This window comes from Theropithecus gelada, chromosome 11 (genome assembly GCF_003255815.1).
Source record: "Theropithecus gelada isolate Dixy chromosome 11, Tgel_1.0, whole genome shotgun sequence".
NCBI lineage: Eukaryota > Metazoa > Chordata > Mammalia > Primates > Cercopithecidae > Theropithecus > Theropithecus gelada.
In genome coordinates this window covers 59,549,819-59,572,873 of record NC_037679.1, presented here as the reverse complement: position 1 = coordinate 59,572,873, position 23,055 = coordinate 59,549,819, and the positions used below count along the sequence as shown (strand labels likewise).

General features: G+C 36.9%; 1 protein-coding gene across 4 annotated transcripts in view; it reads right to left on the bottom strand.

Annotated features, from left to right (window-relative positions):
• The window catches only part of SCYL2 (SCY1 like pseudokinase 2), a 74,223-nt gene that overhangs the window by 3,893 nt on the left and 47,275 nt on the right, over positions 1-23,055 (bottom strand). For 2 of the 4 annotated variants that reach the window (XM_025402679.1, XM_025402680.1), the window contains exons 9-18: positions 22,186-22,362; positions 20,248-20,259; positions 20,015-20,137; positions 14,676-14,789; positions 11,357-11,489; positions 8,498-8,616; positions 3,572-3,672; positions 2,138-2,204; positions 1,925-2,020; positions 324-443 (exon numbers count right to left, since the gene is read on the bottom strand). In XM_025402679.1, coding sequence (XP_025258464.1) covers positions 324-443; positions 1,925-2,020; positions 2,138-2,204; positions 3,572-3,672; positions 8,498-8,616; positions 11,357-11,489; positions 14,676-14,789; positions 20,015-20,137; positions 20,248-20,259; positions 22,186-22,362 — 1,062 coding nt within the window. The remainder of the gene's footprint in view (positions 1-323; positions 444-1,924; positions 2,021-2,137; positions 2,205-3,571; positions 3,673-8,497; positions 8,617-11,356; positions 11,490-14,675; positions 14,790-20,014; positions 20,138-20,247; positions 20,260-22,185; positions 22,363-23,055) is intronic. The other 2 variants (XM_025402681.1, XM_025402682.1) reach the window with 1 other exon arrangement.

Genomic DNA, 23,055 nt, shown 5'->3' with positions numbered 1-23,055 from the left:
AACTTTAGCTCAAAAATACGTTAAGAGCATGAATATAATATTCTGATCACTTCAGAGTGAACAGAGTTGAATGAGCACTATGAGTCCTAATCCTATTCCTCTAGCTTCTTCTTTGTTGGTAACGAGCATTGTCACAAAACACAGTACATTAGGCAGGTTATAGCAGAGTTGGAGAATCGTTTATGTCCATACTTCTTAGAAACCACACATTAAGGTATTATTTGAGATACATTTTTATACAAATACAAGTAGACTAAGTTCCATACCACCTTACTCCTTAACAGTAGTATTCCTGAAATTATGCAAAAGAAACGAACTCTGACCTGTTTAACAGTAGCAACAGGTGTGTGCACTTGGGGTTTAAGAGGCTGCTGGCTTTTCAACTTCTGTGCCTGCTCTTGTTCTTTTGCTAATTTTTGTTTTTCTTCAAGTGTAAGTGATGCCTTAAAACAAAATAAAGCAAAAAATCAACTGGCAATTTCTTAAGTCCATTTGTAAAACAAAAGTTATCTCTTCAGGTAAAGGACATCTTACTACTTCACTGAAAAGCAAACTACTCTTGTCTTGGTGATTGTCACAGTAAGTTGTATTTCAAATCACTATATAATCTAACTTCAGATAAAAACTCAAAGGATCTGTGCAAAAATATTTCCAGTATGAAAATAATAATTATTTTTAAACTATTCATTAGAATCACCCTTTTCCAGACAATGACAATATGATTTAGTGATTTCATTCTTGAAAATTGGGAAATCTTTTTAAACTCTACTCTATCTCACCCCAAGAATATTTTAGGAACTCACAAAAAGCGAAGAAAGAATGAAACAACACACGGTTCTTTCACTGCCCTGATGTCTACAGCAAATTCAATGTCTTGTCTTTTATCAACTTTGCTAAACTAAAAGCTCACAATGTTCTCTTATAATTTTGTAAACTACTATGTCCAGTAGTCCTTTGGCTTTACACATACAGGTATTCACATTTATGAATGAATAGAAGAATGCCCTCAGCAGAAGTCACAAACTGACTTACAGTTTTTTTACTGGATGCTAACCAAGAGGAAAGTATCCTATTATAGTTTAATATTCAAAATCAGAGGGGGAGCAAAATTTTAGCAAGAAATAGAGAAGAAAAAAATGTGCTCAGATTTTTTATCTACTTATGAGATGGAAACAGATCTATTTTGAAAATCCTCTTTAAAATATTGTTGGTCTGCCATTAGTAAGTAATGTATACATCATGTACCCCTGCTGGAATAAACCAAGAAGGGTACATCATCACTTCTGTAGTATGCCTGTCAAAAATGTACAACTTTAATCCAATTATGAGAAAACACGAGACAAACTCAAGTTGATGGCCATGCTACCAAACAGCTGACCAGTACTCTGTGAAAGTGTCAAAGGGAAAATCTGATGGACTATAAAATTTGACACCATGAAATGACAGAAGATGAGGTTGCTAGGCTCAAAAAGAATGGAAAGAGTTTGGAACTCAAACTGTTGGGAATGTAGTGAGTGGGACAGAAATTAAAATACTGATGAGCAACAATCAGAGACAGCCTAAGGTAGCTGGACAGCACAAATCTATAGTAGAAGCCATCAACACAGGAGGAGAAGCAGAGAAGACAGACAGTGAGATTCACCAAGGAGTGTGACTGGCAAAGTACAAGAGAAAGGACAAAGGAGACAAGGAGTCTATAAATATTACCTTGTAGCAAGTCAAGTAATAATGGAAGCTAAAAATCTTAAGTACATTTATTTTCAAAATGGGTTAGGGTTATGTTTAACTGATAAAGGAATTTCAGAAAGATAATTACAAATGTTTCTTGTTAAGCTGCTGAACAGCATTTCCCAACAAAAATCTGTGGTTATAGGAAGTCCTGTAGTATAAATAAGAGGGCTGAAAGAACAATAAGGAAACTCACTCTTTTATGTTTATTCTGTAACCCGTCCTCTTTATTTTCAGACTCACTGCCAGTCAGAAGGTCTGCTCCAATGTTGTTAAAAACCTTGTCAATTTGCTGAAATAGAAAAATGTCAACAATTTAAATAAGTTCAATAAAAATGTGATTTTGTTGCTTAAAGATTAAAAGCCCTCCAAATGAAGCACTTTCTACAAAACTTAAGTATCTTCTTACCTGATTCCCAGTATTTGTAACTTTTGCCTCCTCAGAAACATTCATTTGATTTCCTATGTCCAAAGATCTGTAGGAGGGTTGAATTATGACAAAACAACAAAAAAGAAATGTATAGTTTTAAATACTCATGCTAAAAATTATTTATCCACATGGAATTTATTAGACCCCAATTAAGCTGTGGTTTCATTCTTTAAGAAGAGTCATCTTTTCCATTGTTTTCTACTGTTAATGTTTGCTTGCCCCCAAAATAACATTTGTATGTAAGTCCATTTCTTAAACTCAACATTTGGGATTTACTGGAGAATTTATTCAAGGTGTCATAAAACCAGTCAAGCAGTTAAGCTCTTATCAAAGAGCTTAACATCTCACTGCAAGACAAGATATGATATGGGGAATTTAATGTGATTAAGTTCTGAGTCTGTACTAACATGAATGCTATAATCAGTTATGTGAGCCAGATCTATGTCCTGAGAAACAGGTAAGATTTAGATAGAAGGAAGAAAAAGGAAGGGTTCATTTCCCAACTCAAATATAAATACTTGGTATTAAAAATTGATCTCTACCTATAATGCATTTTAAAAATTATTTCTCCAGATTTTTATGTTAACATAGTCAATCCATCAAAGACTACATACATACACACTATAGAATACTTCAAGCATACAAAGGGCTATTTCACCTACTTCTATACCATGTGTGTTTACTTTAAGTCTTCATCTTGTGGGCAGAAGCTAAAGAGTTTCTACTTGGGGACCTTGTTCATGATTTATATCAATTTTACTGATTTCTAGATGTTTTTTGGTTCAGGATTAAACTTTAATAAGTATCCTAAATTCATGTGTTTTACTCTGGAGCAAAGAATACAGTGGGGCTTTGATTTTAATAAACTGGATTCAACAGTCAACGATTTCCATGTTTGCCTTCTTGTTTGAATACTAGTTTTCTGCAAATAATTTAGAAAATCCTCCCTAAAAATAAAAAGAGGTGAATGTTGTGATGCTAAATATGAAATGAATGTTCTATAAATGTTTCTGGGGCTAGAGAAAAGAGAATGAAAAAAAATCAAAACACTAGAAGTTCATAAATTTAAAAAATTTTCATAAGTGGTGCTTTTAGTTTTCATCAACCTGAGTTTACAATGCTAGTGGCTATTGCTGACAAGGGATTTCTCAGAAACAGAACTTTCTTTATGTAGATAAAATGCTAAAATTATATCATATTAAACTTCTGTACTCAGAAGTGACACTAGATTTTTCAACCACATTGTATTTTAATTCAGTTCAACTTATTAATACTATGGTAAATTTTGAAATGTTTTACATACGGTCAAATTTAAATCCAGCAATTTTTCTATTCCATATTCCAGAAAATCAATCATAAGACAACTATAATCTCACTCCTGGACCACATATAATTCATGGGCAACCTACTTACTTCTGCTGTTCTTGCATTATATGAAGTTGCTCCAGTTTAGTCTTATGTTCAGACTCCAATCTATTAAGCATCTCTTTTATGACGGAAATGAAAGAATTGAACTGGTATAATGAGAAATTGATATGGTTACAATGTTTCAAGTTAGCAGCAAATGTAATCAATTAAGATAATTCATTAAGTTAATCATAATATTCTCAATTTTTACCAGTAGAATAGGATCCAGTCACAGCACTGATATTCACTAAGAATGATACATTTAAATTTGGGATATCATAGCAAGCTTTTATAATATCTTTGTATAGTGATGATATGACAGTTGATGAGGCTTTTAAGTTCCAGAAAACATGTCTCAATAATGAGTTTTATATCCTGAGTTGTTTAATTGCTATTATTCAGGGGCCTTGTATAAATTCACCCGTAGCAGTTACATATTGATCTTCTGGGATAATTCAAAATTAAACATCTGAATTTGTGCCAAACTAGAAATAATCCATTTAATATGCATAGAAAATTCCTGCTTATTCAGATTGCAATGACATATCTGGCTAAAATAAACCTTGTTTTCTGACAGTTGAAATATTAAATGTACATAATCCAACTTTCAAATAATTAAATTTCATAAAGCATACCTAGCACTATGTCTTAATACAGTTTAAGCTTTGGCTAACTTTGGTCAACTGCTGATCATTCATCCCTATGGTACTTCAGGATCATCATAAACAACTTATTTGAATAACACCATATGTTACAGGAAGAATCTAGAAATGGCTCTCCTCCTTTCCCCAAATCTTATAATTACATCTTTGTGTTGAGTGTTTATACATACACTATTTTATTAATCCTCACAACTCTTCAAAGTAGGTTCACTAATATTTCTAATCTACAAATGAGGAAACTCAGGCTCAATGAGAGGTAAAGCAACTCAGAGATGCTAGAGAGCTCATATGGCAGAGTTAGAATTCATCCCAAGCCTGGTTCCAAAGTCTGCACCCTTTTCTACTACATTACACTGCCTTTCACCATGCTGTATCGGCAGCAGCTTCTTTGTCTTATGAGAAAGTCAAAAGGCATGTTTCCAAAGCAGTTTACTATGACTGACTTTCCACTGATTACGGTTCCTAAAACTTTTTATTGAAGTATAATATACTAACAGAAAAGTATACATGTTAAAGTGCACAAAAAAAAAAAAAAAATCACAATTCACACAAATTGAACACATCCAATGTAACTAGTAGCCAGATAAAGAAACAACATTGGTCCAGGCACATGGCTCACACCTGTAGTCCCAGCACTTTGGGGAGCCAAGGCAGGAAGATCACTTGAGCCCAGGAGTTTGAGACCAGCCTGGGCAACATGGAGAGACCACATCTCTACAAAAAATACAACAATTAGCCAGGAGTGGTGGTACATGCCTGTAGTCCTAGCTATTCGGGAGGCGGAGGTGGGAGGATCACTTGAACCCAGGAGGTCAAGGATGCAGTGAGCTGAGATTATGGCACTGCACTTCAGCCTGGGAGACAGACTGAGACCCCCTCTCAAAAAACAAAAACAAAAACAAAGCAAAATCGTTATCAACATCCCAGAGGCTTCCTTATACCCGCTTCCAGTCATTTTTCACCCTCACACCCTTTGGGTAAACTTTATTCTGACTTCTAGCAGCATAGCTTAGACGGTTGTACTTTATATAAATGGATCATTCAGCAGATCCTCTTCTATGCCTGGCTTCATTCACTCAACATGTTTGTGAGATTCATCCATATTGTTAAATGTAGTTTGTGCAGGAAAGAGTTAACATTGTAGACATAAACTGCTATCCTTGAAAACTCCTGCTTGCAAAATTGGCCTTTAGCTGGTGTCTGGGAACTCAGATTTCAGAAAGGTTCTATTATTAACGGTAACAGTGGCTTACTTGCCTAAACTGTTTGTACAAAGAATATGTTCTACGCTGAACACTTGCTTTCCTTCTGGGAGTTTGGAATTTGAGTACATGCCAGGCAGAGGGCGTTACTTCATCAGCCCTCATTGAAAACTCTGGACACTGAGTTTCATCTAATGAGTTTCCCTGGTTGGCAACATTTCACACAGATTATCACAAGTCATTACAAGGGGAATCCTGCGTGATTTCACTGGGAAAAGACTCTAGAAGCTTGTGCCTGGTTTCCCTAGACTTTGTCCTATGAACCTTTTTCCTTTCCTGATTTTGCTGTATATTTTTTCACCATAATAGAGCACAGCCTGAGCATAACTCTATGCTGAGTCCTGTGAGTCCTTCTACTGAATCATCCATTCTGGGAGTGGTCTTAGGAACCCCCCTGAAACACAAGTTATTGATTATTCAGTGGACTGCTGCAGGGCATTTGCTGTTTTTTATTCAAATGTTGAAAATGTGTTTTCCTAAGTTACTTATCTTTGTCACTTAGTGTATAATATACTTAAATCATCTTAAATCAGAAAGGAACTAAGAAGGCAGTCTTAAATTAGAAACCCTGACCATGAAACAAACGGGAAGGCAGACCACATCCATGCTAAACTACTGTAAAATACAAGAAGATATGAATCAAAATATTTGTTGATGAAAATAGCCACCCCCCAAACAAAACAAAACAAAACGAAAACAAACCCTAAGTTGAAATAAATCAACACAACATTTCAAATGGAATTAGAGACAGGGTCTTGCTTTGTCATCCAGGCTGGAGTGCAGTGGTGCAATCTCAAATCACTGCAACCTCCATCTCCCAGGCTCAAGCAATCCTCCTCCCTCAGCTCCCTCTAGTAGCTGGGACTACAGGCGCACACCACTACACCTGGCTCATTTTTGTATTTTTGTAGAGATGGGGTTTCACCATGTTGCCCAGGCTGGTCTCAAACTCCTGAGCTCAAGTGATCCACCTAACCCTTCCCTCCCAAAGTGTTGGGATGACAGGAGTGAGCCTATATATCCTAAAATAAGCATTTGGGAATATTTAAAAACACATTAAATCAGAAATATGAGAACAAAGAACAGAAATGACAAAAGTTGAAGACTGTTTTAGGCATATTATACTATTCCTCCCCAATATTCACTGTCTCCCTTCTTTGCCCACCCTAACCTCAACTCTGCTATCCATGATATGAAGAAATTACCAAACCAAAAATTAAAATATAGGGGGCGAGCGTGGTGGCTCACGCCTGTAATCCCAGCACTTTGGGAGGCCAAGGCAGGCAGATCACTTGAGATTCGGAGTTTGAGACTAGCCTGGCTAACACGGTGAAACCCCATCTCTGCTAAAAACACAAAAATTAGCCAGGCATGGTGCCTCACGCCTGTAATCCCAGCTATTCGGGAGGGTAAGGCATGAGAATTGCTTGAACCCAGGAGGCGGAGGTTGCAATGAGGTGAGACTGCACCACTGCACTCCAGCCTGAGTGACAAGATGAGACTCTACCTCAAAAAAAAAAAAAAAATTAAAACCAAGGAACTAATTTTCAGAGACTTACCCTATTACTTCAAATGAAATGTTTGTTCTGATTAGTTTTATAAATTTCTCTGCCTCCCAAAACTCTGCTCACTCAGCACTCTCCCCAATGCCAAAAGCTCTCAACTTCCAGCTTTCTGCTTCCCTCATTGCTGTAATTCACTTTCGGTTCTAAATCCTCCCTGCCTATCCATCTCTGATGCTCTCAGTTAAACAGTAACCCAACTCAGGCTTTTCCATTATATTTCATTAAATACTAGTTCTGTTGTGAATAAAAATGACCCGTCTACTCTATACTTCAATTTTCTCTCAATTCAATAAATATTTTTGGTTCTGTCATTGCACTAAGTGCTGGGGCTATAATGAAGAATAAGCTCTAATAATCTTTGAGGAATTTCTAATCTTCAGGAAGAATCAGTCACATAAGAACACAACTGTGACAAACAGCGATAGAGGTATGCAGAGAGACAATTCCACAATATTCTTTGGACACATTATTCCTTAGCTCAAACATTTACCACACCTTCAAAGTTCAAATACCTAAACCAGACAGACATTTTAAGTCTACCTATTCTAGTCTCAATGTACCTTTCTCATTCTCCTACTGTATTATATATATCTCCCAACCAAATTGAATTATTTCTTCTAAGTGGTATATAGACTCTTAAAATGATCCCCAATTATCTCTTCCTCCTGCCATTCATGCCCTTGTGGAATCCCCTATCTTTGAGTGTGGGCTGAACCTGTGACTTGCTTCTAAAGCAACAGACTATGGCACAGGTGATGGGATATCACTTCCTTGATTACAAGAGACTGTAATTTCAGTCTTGCTAGCAGACTCTCTCTTGCAGGCTTTGATGAAACAAGTTGCCATGTTGGAAAGGCCCATGTGGCTAGGAACTGACAGTGGCATCCAGCTAATAGCTAAGAATGGAGGCCCTAAGCACAACAGCCCAAAAGGAACCGAAGCTTGCCAACAACCATGTAAGTGCACTTAGAAGCAGATTATTCTGTAGCTGGGCCTTGAATGAGCCCCAAGTTCTTGACTATAGACAGCACTGTGAGAAACCCTGAGCAGGGAATCCAACTATGCCATGTCCTGGCCTGACCCACAGAAGCTGTGAGATAATAAATGTGTGTTGCTTTAAACCCCTAAGTTTGTGGTGATTTGTTCCGTAGCAATCAATAAATAATGAATATACTCCCCAAACACATTCTATAACTTTATTCTTCATTTATGTCAATTTCCCAGCCCTAGATTTAAAGTAGTCCCAAATCCTACATATTTTTCAACATCCTGCTCATTTATTATTTACCAATGAAGTCACCCCACAAACTTTCTTCATTTAGTTCTGTGGCATATTTTACCCCCACCTTTTTTTTTTAACCAAACTTTATAATATATTTATATATCTAATGCCAAGAAAACAGTAAGCTGAATAAAATGAATAAAGTACAAAAATACTCCTACCTGATTAAGATTAAGGTTGTTTTCAATACTCAGGGGAATAAGATGAGGCAATACTTTTCCGGCCAGCTGCTCTTTGGTGATTCCCAACTTCTTATGAGTAAAAGTACATTTGTAAATACCTGATAGAAAAGAATGTGACAAATTTCCTAAGTTAACACCATCAATTCATAGAAATCATGAAAATAATATATGTGTATGAAATCCCTTGATAATCTGTGTAGTAGAAATTTTTCCCAATCAATGCCTAGAATAATGATGTTCTTACATATGAATCAGAATGATTTCAGCCTTTATCATCAGGCCAGATTTAAACACCATGACATATTTATCCTGTGTTCTTTTGGTTTAGGAGCACAATAAATGACAGCATAACATTAGAAGCTTATCAGAACCACGTTCAATTCTTATTGTGCAGCAGTAAAGTTACAGAATGGCCTTTTATTCTGAAACATCTAAATACATACTTCAGAAATCATACTCAAGGCATCTATTTTAAAGGGTGTAAGTAGGCCGGGCGCGGTGGCTCAAGCCTGTAATCCCAGCACTTTGGGAGGCCGAGACGGGCGGATCACGAGGTCAGGAGATCGAGACCATCCTGGCTAACACGGTGAAACCCCGTCTCTATTAAGAAATACAAAAAACTAGCCGGGCGAGGTGGCGGGCGCCTGTAGTCCCAGCTACTCGGGAGGCTGAGGCCGGAGAATGGCGTGAACCCGGGAGGCGGAGCTTGCAGTGAGCTGAGATCCGGCCACTGCACTCCAGCCTGGGCGACAGAGCGAGACTCCGTCTCATCAAAAAAAAAAAAAAAAAAAAAAGGGTGTAAGTATAGGTACAGTCAAAATATAAGTCCTACACCTTTATCCACTTCTTCAGCAAATCAAACTCAACATGTCTGAAATTTAATAACTGAATTCAACTCCACAAATTCCTTCCCTATTGTCTCACCTATTTACTCAATCTTCAATACTCCACTTGTTACATCTATCCACAACTGAGTACATTTCCTCCTCATTCTCTGAGTACATTTCCTCCTCATTCTCTGAATGCCTTTGAGTTCTAAGTGTTTTGTACATAATCCAAAGCTTTGTGAAATACCATCCGCCATTATTCTGTTAATGTGCACATGACTTATATACCCAAAGGGTAACTTTATTGGGCACTGACTAAATGCTTATTTGCTGAGCACTGTTTGTTACTTTCCCTTTGTTTCAGTGAAGTCTCACAAGAATCCTAAAATGACGTTAGTCTCATCCTCATTGGATAAACTTTTCAAAGTCACCTCAGGAACTGACAGAGCCAGGATTAGAGCCAGGGCTTGAATTTCTACTACGCCAAACTCCTGCTCAAAAAGACATTTTTTTTTTTTTTTTTTTTTTTTTTGAGACAGGGTCTTGGCCTGTTGCTCATGCTGGAATGCAGGGACACGATAATGGGTCCCTGTAGCCTCAACCTCCCTGGCTCGTGTGATTCTCCCACCTCAGCCTCCCAAGTAGCTGGGACTACAGGCACATGCTACCACACCCAGCTAATTATTTTATTTCCAGTAGAAACGGGGTTTTGCCATGTTGCTCAGGCTAGTCTTGAACTCTTGGGCTCAAGTGATCTGCCCACCTCAGCCTCCCAAAGTGCTGGGAATACAGGTGTCAGCCACTGCACCCAGCCAAGACCATGCAATATCCCTAGAGTGCCTTCTATGTCTACAGAGGTCCACAATAAATACCTCTTAACCATTCCCACAAATACTGAGCAGTTTCTACAGGCCAAGCACTACATTAGGTGTTAAGAATACATGGATGAATAATATAGTTTTTCTTAAATATTAACAAAGAACCAGGCCGGGCACGGTGGCTCATGCCTGTAATCCCAACACTTTGGGAGGTCGAGGCAGGCAGATCACAAGGTCAGGAGTTCAAGACCAGCCTGGCCAAGATGATGAAACCCTGTCTCTACAAAAAATACAAAAAAATTAGCCAGGTATGGTGGCAGGTGTCTGTAATCGCAGCTACTCAGGAGGCTGAGGCAGAGAATTGCTTGAACTCAGGAGGTGGAGGTTGCAGTGAGCCGAGATGGCACAAATGCACTCCAGCCTGGGTGATAGAGCGAGACTCCATCTCAAAAAAAAAAAAAAAAAAATTAACAACCTTTAATTAAATAAAAATGAACTTGTTAATGTTTTAGTGACTCTATAGCTATGCCTGTTACAGTGCAGCAGACCCCTGGCATTTCCAGATTGGACTTTCATAACTTTAACTATATATAAATGATTTCAGAGTTTCTTAGTAATTTGTAATTATGCTGACAGCACAGAATGTCCTATAAGGTTAACATGCTTCATCAGCATGTCAGCCACAAAATATATTAGAAAACCAGCTCCTACCACTTATCACTTGCATGATCTTGAATCACTTATTTCACATCTCTGAGCCTCAGTTTCTTTGTAAAATAGAAACAATAGTACCTATTTCATTGAATTTGGGGAAGAATAAAATAAGGTAATGCAGAGAAAATACTTTGCCTCTTACAAACTGAGTATCAAATAAACCTCAGGTATTACTACTAAGATCAGTATCAGCATTTCTAGTAGCTTTGTTTGCCTCTCCCACTTTGCACCACTTTGCGGGGAAAACTACACGCTATCACAATATTTGTAAAGCTAGAATTCTTAAACATCTTATTTCTTTATAAATATCAAGATTCTACTGCTTTTGCTAAACTTAAAGAGAAAAGGTATATTATGACATTTATCTCATCATTCTTCAATTATGAAATGCTGTATACATGAGAGTATAATGGTTTTATAGATTGGAAAATTTATTTGCATGATAAAACAGCATCAAATGACATTAAATTTTCAGCTACCTAAAATTCCCATGAGGACCGCAGGTTCCTTGGATGGAATTTGTTGTAAGAAGGGTAGGATATCATCAAGTACAAACCACTTATCCAAGTATTCCAAAATCTTTCCTAAGCACACTAATGAATTTACACGAACCTATTAAAAAAGGTAAATTGCATTAGTCATTTAAAGTTTTCAAAATCTAGAACAAAATATTTAAGTGCAAACTTAATCTTCATATAAAAATGTTAAAGTCTCAAGAATAAAAGTAGATTTAGAAGCTCTCATTCTTTATTAACATAGGAAATTCACTTATTTACTAATTTTCCTGGTTTGTCTCACAATTTATGACTGCTTTACCAGGTCACCAGTGAGATAAAGACAAGGAATGACTACAATTTTGTAACATTTTAAAGTGATCAGGATTTGAGAAACTTTTACTACATATGTGTTACTATCATCAGAACACTCCTTTGGGGACATTTGAATAATAAAAAGGACTACATTCTTTGCACCAAGTGATCAAGTTCACCCACATTCCAGTATTTTACTTTAAGTTAGGTTCAGTTCATTCTTAAACTAAATATTTTAACATGTGAAGGTATTCATATATTTGTTTTCTATTTCTAAATACAGTTATTAAGACCTCTTATTTAGAAGCTTTTATCAAAATTCCATATTCACTTGACTATTTGATAAATACATCATACCCTACTTCTATTTGGAATTTCATAAGATAGAATATCTTTAAGTCAGGACCATAGTATTAATAGAACTCCAGTTTTCAAAAAAAAGTTAAACAAGAAAGGCAGAAAATAATTTTGTTGGCTAAAAAAGCACCATAGTTCTACAGGAGAAATGGGGAAAATTTTCCATTTCTAAAAAATAGCATTTTTTAGAATTTTGTGTTTTCTGAAATTCAAACACAAGAGATATTATAAGTTCAAAAAGGTATCTGAATGCTCTACTTGTACTCATAATCAGTTTTATAAAAGGAACAGCTGCATTCTACTGAGATATATATATATATTAAGCAAAACTGCAAATACTTATTTACTTTTATGATATATAAAATATTAGTCATGTAAGTAATGAATAAATATAGCTCTTGGAGCATTTTACCTAACTCTGTAGAATTTTTTAAAATTTTATTTTCAGGGAAGAGTATTAAGATACAATTCGAACTCATGATTCAGGAATTTCCTAATTAGAATTTTAAACTTTTAGAGATATAGGACTATGAATACAATTTAGGAATTCCTATTTGCCACTCTGAAGGTAGGCAGAAGCGCTGAAAGTGCTATCCAAAATCCACTTAAAAGGTGACATATAAAATATAAATCCATTCCTAGTTACTGTTCTAAATATAATTACATTCATTACAACTTCTTGTAAACAACATGCCTTAAGGACCAGTTGGCATCTTTAAAAGAAACATAAATATCACTGGGCAGCAATTCACATCATTTAAGTATCCATGCTTCCCATTTCTACATACCCCTGCATATGCTCAGAACTGAACTAGAATAGGTACTCTTGTTTTGTTTTGGTTTTGGATTTTTTTGTTTTGTTTTTTTGGGGGTGGGGGTGCTTGCTCTGACACCTAGACTGGAAGGCAGCGGCACAATCACAGCTCCTTGCAGCCTCAACCTCTTGGTCTCAAGTGATCCTCCCGCCATGCCACCACACCTAGCTAAATTTTTTTATTTTTAGTAGAGACGAGGTCTCGCTGTGTTGCTCAGGCTGGTCTTGAACTCCTGAGCTCGGGATTCCCCCGCCTCAGCCTCCCAAAGTGTTGGGATTAAAGGCATGAGCCACCATGTCCGGCCTACAACATGTACTTTGAGAAAATGTATGTTAAAATAAATTTATGCTGCCATAAAATAAGGTATATAGTATGATTATAACATCTTCTAAAGGGCATTTTGAAAACTAAATGTTAAGCTGTATATTACTACCATCTATTTTGAAAATTCAATCATAAAATTGAGAATTTCAAAGAAAACAGCTGTTTTTAATGATGGTGAAAAGACTCAGAGGGGCACAGTGACTTTTCAAGGTCACAGGGGTTGTTAGTAACAAAGTGAGAATGAGAACTAAAGTTTCTTGACTTTATTTCATTTCACGCCTGTTTGTTTCAGTAATGATTTGTTTTTCTACTTCGATGTTACATTTTCCATTTCAAAGCCTTTCGACCAAGAAACATGAACTAAAATAGATTCAATGGCTATAAGATAAAATCATATCATTCAAATTGCTTTTGCCTATAATTTTATTAAGCTGTTTATTTTTATTTAAATTCACATTCCATCAGATAAAAATAGGATCTCCAGAGAAGTAGCTTTACAAAATGCAAATTTAATAATATGCCCATTATCAAAAATCAATATAAAGAACTGGTTAGGCAAAAGAGAACATTCCTCCCTCTTTAAAGCTGCTATTTTGAAGACAGCGTTCAAAATTACTTCTATAAAGAAATATCAATGTGATAAACTATTATATTTAGTGTTAGAGAAAAGGCTGGGGACATTTATTGCTTTCAATATGAGATAATGAAAACTTCGTTATCAATTCTACCTTCCTTGACTAACAAGTAACTGAATGAACACGGTGAAACCCCGTCTCTACTAAAAATACAAAAAATTAGCCAGGTGTGCTGGCGGGCGCCAGTAGTCCCAGCTACTCGGGAGGCTGTGGCAGGAGAATGGCGTGAACCCAGGAGGCGGAGCTTGCAGTGAACCAAGATTGCGCCTCTGCACTCCAGTCTGGGTGACAGAGCGAGACTCCGTCCCCCCTCCCAAAAAAAAAAAAAAAATTTGTATTCAAAGAAGGCAACTATTCCCTTGGTCTACATTTTTTAGTACAACTGTTTCTCCTACTTGTATTCATATTAACTTATTGCTTTATTGTACTCTACTTTTTTAAAAAGTAAGCAAGTCAGTGAGAAATAAGAAATTTAGAGACCAATAACTAAAAATAAAGGTTATTTATAAAAGGAAACTATTCAACAAGTTTTTAGGCTTAGATACCAAGTTAAACTCTCATATTTTTAAACTAACAACAAAATAAAGTGAGTTAAAGCAGAAAAGGATTAAGAAAAAATAATCACCCAACTTTTTTACTGAAGCACTCAAAGTAAAGGGACAGCAAGTAAGGTTAGGAATGCAATATTATAAATTATGTATCAAATAAAACAGCTCATTTTTATAGTACTATATACAGGTTATCTACAGCCAAGATGAAATACATCAGAATTCTATAAAAGGGTTATTAAGCAATAAGAAAATGATTTAAAGCACTGACAAGTGAAAGAAAAACAAAAATTAATATGCAATTACTTACAGCAAGGGAAGACGTTTGTAGACAGGCATTTTTAATTCTTGGTATCAAAGCATTTTTCATGGATGGGTAGTCTATAAGATTTGCAAAGGTTGGAATGATGTTTAGACAGAGCTCCTATCAAGAAAATAAACTGAATCAATATTAGGGAAAGACTCATCTTTTCTCTCAGATATTATAAAGTTTTGCATTTGCATGGCAAAACTGTCATATAGTTTGAAATAAATTTTCATATGTATTATTTGGTCCTTTCAATAACTCTTTGAAAAATGGATGTATAGTTATAATCACTTTTCAGTTTTACAGCTGAGAAAAAAAGCTCAGAAGACATTACTCAAAGTCATACTAGGTCATAATAACTAGTGCATAATACCCAAACTCCCTGATCTCATTCCTAATCTCTTTCTTTGATAACACAAGTTCTCATTTATGTTTAAATAACAAGAACACATAAGTTTTGCTATCTTTCATAACAAGAGAAAATCAAGTATGAAATCATGTAAAAATACTCAAGTAATTCTCTTAGCTGTTATATATATATCCATATGATAAAATACAAACACTTTTAAAAAAAATACATTGAAAAGAGTGTTTAAGTTTTTTTTTTCTTGAGACAGGACCTTGCTGTGTCACCTAGGCTGGAGTGCAGTGACGCAATCATAGCTCACTGCAGCATCAGCCTCCCAGGATTGTGCAATGCTCTGGCCTCAGCCTCCTGAGTAGCTGGGACTGCAGGTACATGCCGCCACGCTCAGCTAATTATTATTATTATTATTATTTTTTTTTTTTTTTGAGATGGAGTTTTGCTCTTGTTGCCCAGGCTGGAGTGTAGTGACATGACCTTGGCTCACTGAATCCTCCACCTCCTGGGTTCAAGCGATTCTCCTGCCTCAGCCTTTCGAGTATCTGGGATTACAGGCACATGCCACCACACCCAGCTAACATTTTGTATTTTTAGTAGAGATGGGGTTTCACCATTTGGCCAGGCTGGTCTCAAACTCCTGACCTCAGGTGATCCACCTGCCTTGGTCCACACCCAGATAATTTTTCAATTTTTTGTAAAGACAAGGTCTCACTATGTTTCCCAGGCTGGTCTCAAATTCCTGAGCTCAAGCGATCCTCTCACCTCGGCCTCCCAAAGTGCTAAGATTACAGGCATGAACCAGAGTCTGGCCTTAAAAGAGTGTTTAATAATTTTGAGAAGAAAATTGAGGACACAGTATTATATAATTCCAAATTTTTTTTAATTTTCTTGTTTTTTTTTTGGGGGGGGGAGTCTTGCTCTGTCACCCAGGGTGGAGTGCAGAGGCAAATTCATAGCTCACTATAGCCTCCTAGGCTCAAGTGATCCTCCTCCCCAACTCAGCCTCTCAAGTAGCTGGCACTACAGGCACGCACCACCATGCCTGGTTAATTTTATCATCTTTTATTTTTGGTACAGACAGGGTCTCACTATGTTGCCCAGGCAGGTCTCAAACTCCTGGCTTCAAGGGATCCTCCCGCTTCAGTCTTCCAAAGTGCCAAAATTACAGGTGTGAGCTACTGCACCCAAGTTCTAAAATGTGTAGGTACCTGTGTCTATCTACAGGCTTACGAAAAAAGACTAGAAAGATATATCTGAAAATGTTAACCATAGTCATCTGTGAGAGCGAATTTTAATTTTTTTTTTTGTATTTGTAAGTACTTCCAAATTCTGAAACTTAAAGCAAGCATAACTCAGAAATGGGGGAAAAAAAGATTTAAAACATTTTTGTTAACTAATGTGGTACCATAGTAGAAATGATAACTGGTAATTCTGGGAGTAACAGGAAAACGGAGGGAAGATTGGGGGCTAGCGAACTAAATGAGAAAATGAAAAGAAGAAGAAATGGCTTGAGAACTAACTGGCTAAAGTGCACACATCTCAGCTACGATATGAGAGATGATCCTTGTAGCAAAGCATAGGAGAAGGGATCACTGAGGAAAATGGAAGCACAAATGTGAATTAGGAAGGATACTACTGAAAATACCAGGCAAACTTCAAGACATCCATTTATAGTTAGATGGTAGAAATAAATTAACTACTATAAATCTGTTATCAGAACACTGGATATATTTTATTTGCTTTAACTTATTCTTAGGCTTCCAAAAGGCAAATGTAAGAGAGTTAATTGTTTGCATCCACTCAGAACTATTAATAATTAAGTGACTGATAAAATTTAAAAACGAGCCAGGCATGGTGGTGTGTGTTCCTGTGGTCCCTGCTACTAGGAAGGCTGAGGGAGGATCACTTGAGCCTGAGAGAGCATGGGAGGTCAAGGCCGCAGCAAGCTAAGATTGTGCCACTGCACTCAAGTCTGGGCCACTGCACTCAAGCCTGCGCAACACAGTGAAAGCGTGTCTCAAAAATAGATAAATTAATTAATTAAGGACCACATTTGGGAGAAAAGAATAGGCAAGGGTAAGCAGTCAGTGGGACACTACGTTCCTATATTCCCATAAGGAGCTTCCTTACAGAAGATCAGACTTTAAGACAGAGAGACAGAGACAGGCAGACTTATAGGAAAGGACCCCCTAACACCTGTATTATTAAAAAGCGACTGGAAAGTGCCATGCTATCCAATCAAACTCAGAGCAGGACGTTACAAAGAGGCAAATCTTCAATTCTGTCTAAATTACTTAGCTAACGTAGGGGAGAGCTCTCTCCCAAAGAGGAGACAGGATGAGGAACATTTATTTATTTATTTATTTATTTATTTATTTATGAGACGGAGTCTCACTCTGTCGCCCAGGCTGGAGTGCAGTGGCACGATCTCAGCTCACTGCAACCTCTGCCTCTCGGGTTCAAGGGATTCTCCCTGCCTCAACCTCCTGAGTAGCTGGAATTATAGGTGCCTGCCACTACACCCAGCTAGTTTTTGTATTTTTTTTAGTAGAGACGGGGTTTCGCCATGTTGGCCAGGGTGGCCTCGAACTCCAGACCTCAGGTGATCCCCCTGCCTTGGCCTCCTAAACACTGGAATTACAGGCATGAGCCACGGCACCCAGCCCGGGATGAGGAACTTAGTAACAGGAGACTGAAAAACACAAAATCGAACCTCAAAGGAGTCTAATAAGCAAATTCTCAGAAACTTCTGCTTATTTTACACTTTATAATGGGTGGGTGGAGGTGAAGATAACTTTGATATCCATTTAAAAGGTAAATTAATTTTCAAAAATTGTGTCTGATATACATGTTTATAATGCCTCTTTTTAAGAACACTACCTTTTGCAAACCATCTTCTACCTGTACAAATGTTTTCAGAACCATCTCTAGCCTCTTAAATATTTCTAATCAAACTTAACTTTAAAAACTTCAATTTAAAAATGAATTTCAGATGTTACTTTCTAGCCTACTATTTGCAAGAACCTTGAGGAAAAGATTTCTTATTTCTTGCTTTCTCTAGGATTCTCCTAATTGTTTAGATATGCTTTATCAACTAAGCAGTGCTAATTTCGTGACTAAAGACTTACACTGAATGGTACCAGAAATGCTGGTTTCCCCAACCTGGCCAACATGGTGAAACCCTGTCTCTACTAAAAATACAAAAAAAATTAGCCAGGCATGGTAGCCCATGCATGCAATCCCAGGTACCTGGGAAGCTGAAGCACGAGAATTGCTTGAACCCAGGAGGCGGAGGTTGCAGTGAGCCAAGATTGCGCCACTGCACTCCAGCCTGGAAAACAAAAAAAGAAAGAAATGCTGGTTTCCAAAACTTAGCAAAGTTACAAACGTCAATCTGAATTATATACTACTTCAATAAAATACTTGTTGACACTTACTGGCCAAACTAACTATAATGAAAAATGAATTTCATATCACTTAATCTTCCCCTCCCTCTTCTTTAATATCACTAAATATAAAACAAGCTTGGCTGTACAGAGCCTGTGGTAATGTTTTGTGAGGCTATAATTCACAATTTCTTTAGAAAGAACTAAGAAACAGAGGTAGACACACCTTCCCCACTCATCCATGTCATTTGGACAAAGGCAGCATACCCTCACCTTTAAGAAGGCAAATCTAATTATAAGGAAAAAAATGTTAACATCAACCTCACAGCCTTGAACAAACGAAATAACTTAGCAGACAAAGACTGAATTAAGTCCAAAAAGTGACCTTAAATATGTAGTATTAGGTTCATATTAAGAATAAAAAGCTTTAGAGTAAATAACTTTAAAAAAATCCTATTTTATTAAAATGTCTATACCAGCAGAGACTATAAGCTTTTACTATGAAACCATCGTGCAGTGAGATGTTCTTAACATAAGTACGCATTTTCAAAGTGAAAAAACTAAATTACACTTTTAATAGTGATCTGGAATTTCTTTCAGACAAAGAATTCATAGAACCAAAATTTTAATCGCAAAGACTGCAAAACTAACAGTTTGGTAAAGTATATGGTGTTTTAAGATTGCCTTTGCGGAACAAAAGTATGACTATACATGCATTAAGAATGGTCACACCAAATTACTGTTTGCTTTTCCATCTACCTGCTGTACAAATTAACTTCACTGCAGAAGAAACAGCATCTCTATACAGAAAACTAAGTTACCAAGCATGAAGGAAAATTATGAGTATGGGAAAATACCTACTCAATGTTTTCATGAGCAAAAGGCACATGTGGCCAGGCATGGTGGCTCAGGCTTATAATCCCAGTACTTTGGGAGGCTGAGGCAGGAGGATTGCCTGAGGTCAGGAGTTCGAGACCAGCCTGGCCAAAATGGCGAAACCCTGTCTCTACTAAAAATACAAAAATTAGCCGGATGTGGTGACAGGTGCCTGTAGTTCCAGCTACTAGGGAGGCTGAGGCAGGACAATCGCTTGGACCCACAAGGCGGAGGATGCAGTGAGCCAACATTGTGCCACTGCACTCCAGCCTGGGTGACAGAGCAAGACTCTGTCTCAAAAAAAAAAAAAAAGAAAGAAAAGAAAAAGGCAAATGTATCTTTGGAATTTTTGTTCATAATTATCAGTTTACAAAGAAGCAGAAAGAAGAAGGTATACAATAATACAAACTACAATATATCAAATCTTCTTCCATAATAGTACATTTCTGATATATAAAAGCAACAAATCGACCTCATAATACAGGTATTATGTACACAGACTAATTACTTTTTTCACTTACAATACACTAATTCTTTAAATGAGTTAGGAGTAAATATATTTTAATTACAGTGTATCGATAATGTGATTCAAAAGATAAATATATTTACTATTGAGTTACATATTTTATGATTTAACTCCAAAATGTACTTTATACCTCTTCTTCTGCTTTAAGAATCAAAATCATCATTAAAGAAAAACAAATCAAATACTGTACCTGGATCTGAATGGAAGGAGCTTCTAGTGCTCTGTAAACCATGGGTAGAACACTGTTCTTTATCTCCTCAGGAGGGGTTTTGGTTAGTAGCAAATCCATTTTTTGTAGGAAAATTAACAAAATCTGTTTAGAAAACGGAAACAATGTATTAAAACCTGGAATCTTTAAGAGATTCAATATATGCCAAATGTAAAGCTTCTTCAAAAGAATAACTCATATATTTTGACACTCACCATGTTGCTAGCCTGAAGGCGTGGAAGACAAAAACATACAAATCAAGTCTCTTACATTTCTGGAGGCACAATATGTAACATCTGCTCTGAGTTTAAATGTTAATTAAATAAAGACTAATCTCCTCTCACATGTCTACAGTAATCTATCACTTGCCCACATGTACCAACTATCTGGAAAGCTACAGGGTGAAAAAAGCCAGTAAAGCGAGATATCCCAAAGAAGTAAATTCCATCACTTGGCTTCTACGAAGCTCAAGAGAAAAAGAGAAAGTATAGAACTGAGAAGGAGTGTAAGAAAAAATTCCAGACACCAGGTGCGGTGGCACATACCTGCAGTCCCAGCTATTTGGGAGGCTGAGACAGGGGAATTGATTGAGCCCAGAAGTTGAGTCCAGCCAGGGCAACATAGCAAGACCCTATCTCTTACAAAAAAATTTTAGAAAAAAATGTTTTTAAGTTGTCCCTGGTCATTCTTCCACATACCAAAATTATAAGGAACATACTGCCCCTTCTATTTATGCAGAAGTTAGTTCTGCCAAGACTCAGGGAAGAATATTCGGAAGAAAAAAAATTTTTTTTATTTTTTGAGACAGGGTCTCACTCACTCTGTCACCCAGGCTGGAGTGCAGTGGCGCGACCATAGCTTACCACAGCCTTGACCTCTCAGGGCTCAGGTGATCCTCCCACCTCAGCCTCCTAAGTAGCTGGGACCACAGGCAGGCACCCGGCTTATTTCTGTATTTGTTTGTAGAGACAGGGTTTCACCATGTTGCCCAGACTGGTCTTGAACTCCTGAGCTCAAGCAATCTGCCTGCTTTGGCATGCCAAAGAACTGGGATTACAGGCGTGAGCCACTGCACCTGGCCCAAAAGGTATTTTTAACTGGACAACTAAGGGAAAAAAGAATGGAGACAAATAAGAATTCAGATTATAGGTTCCTTAGGGTACTATCTGGACTGATGCATAGCTTAGGGAACAGTGGCTCCACCAACATTCCCTCATGACACCTTGACCATTTGGGGGAATCCTGCTTCAAAGGCTACCACTCCCTCACTTGTTCTTTCCCTAATCCACAGAAACTCTCGCCTTACCACCATATACTTGCTTCTGTTCCCCTCCTTTCAAGGGAAGGACTACAAAGAATCATAAAACCATTAAATCAGATAGTTGATATATAACTAATAAGCTATTATTATACAGTGGTACAAACATGTAACAATATCTGCTATGTGCCAGAAAATTTCATTTAATCTCAACAATCCTTTTCATTGCAGAAATGAGGAAATAGAAGCTTTAAGATGGTAATGACGCAAGTCATACTTCAAGTAAGGAGATAAAGAAGCCACAGTTCAACCCAGGTATGTGACCCTACTGCTCTTAAATCCAACATTACCTTGAATGTAGCAAATATACATCATGTACATGAGAGACTGATTACTTTTTTCACTTACAATACACACACACATTATTTCCATGGTGCTGTAAGCATTTTCCTATTCTACTGGAAGTAGTTATTAGCAATAAAATGGAGAGAAACAACTGGCAAAAAGCACCTACATATTAAAGACTTAAATAACAAAATAATCAAAAATACTTCTAATACTTCAAAGTGCAAGAGAAAAACAAGTATTTATTTTCCTAAACCTGTAACTTTCTACAAAGTATATATATAGTACACAAAGAACAGTGTAACACATGCAAAATTTCATTGCAGTTTATTTTCTGAGATGGTAACTTACGGGGAGCTATAGACGTTTAACTGCAAAGCTCAATCATAATTTTAAAAATAGTTTGCCTTGAACATGTACTAATGGAAAAGAAAGTCTCGTACACTTACCTCAGTTTTTTTTAAGTCATATATTCATTCCTTTTGTTTTCAGTGATAGTCACCATCATAAGTAACAGTAGATAAAATACACAAAAATATCTATAACATACCTGGATTGGCTCCTGCTGCTTAAACACAGGGCCAAGTTCAGGTAGAATTAATTTGACATATTCTTCTTTGGTGCATTCCTCAGCAATCAGTAGAACATTGGGCAAAACAAAAGGTACCATGTCAGGGTTTACAAATTCTGACGTCAAACAAGGCAAAATTCTCTGCACAATGACACGCTGAAAGGCAAAAATGTTTTTTTATAAAAAAATAAAATTTATTTCAGGTTTTTAGTATTAATTAACACTACAGTCTGAAACCTCTAATTTCTTTAGGTAAGGTGACCGTACAATTTATGATGGAAACTGGTATATTTTGAGAGTACAATGGGATGTTATTGCTAATTATGCAAGGATAAATAGCATAAACTGGAAAGGTCATGAGTAAAAGGGGACACACAGTCACCCTACCTGTAGGAAACCTTCCCTAATTAGTCTTCACGGCTATGTTTGTTTCCCTCTTAATTCCTTCATTACTTATGATTCATACCACACAACATAAACACTATCATGTACTGTTAACTGTTTCACATGTTAACCCTAGCTACACTTACTATAAGGGCGTGAAAGCAGGGACAATATTTTATGCCTCCTCTTTACTCTCCATAGCATCTAAGTAAAGGGTCAGACAAACAGTAGGTAACCAACGAATATCTGATAGATTAAACACTGGAAATGTTTTTACAACCAGGAATTATTAGTATTCCAACCAGTATTCCTCTTCAGCATTCACCAACATTTTAAAAACTGTATTACACTCATCATTCAGTAAGTCAGAAAAGGAGTAAAGGAATTGGAAAGGCTTACATCAACAGAGGTACCCCTTTAATTGCTGGTGAGACAGTGAACTCCACATGATAGCTTGTGGACTCT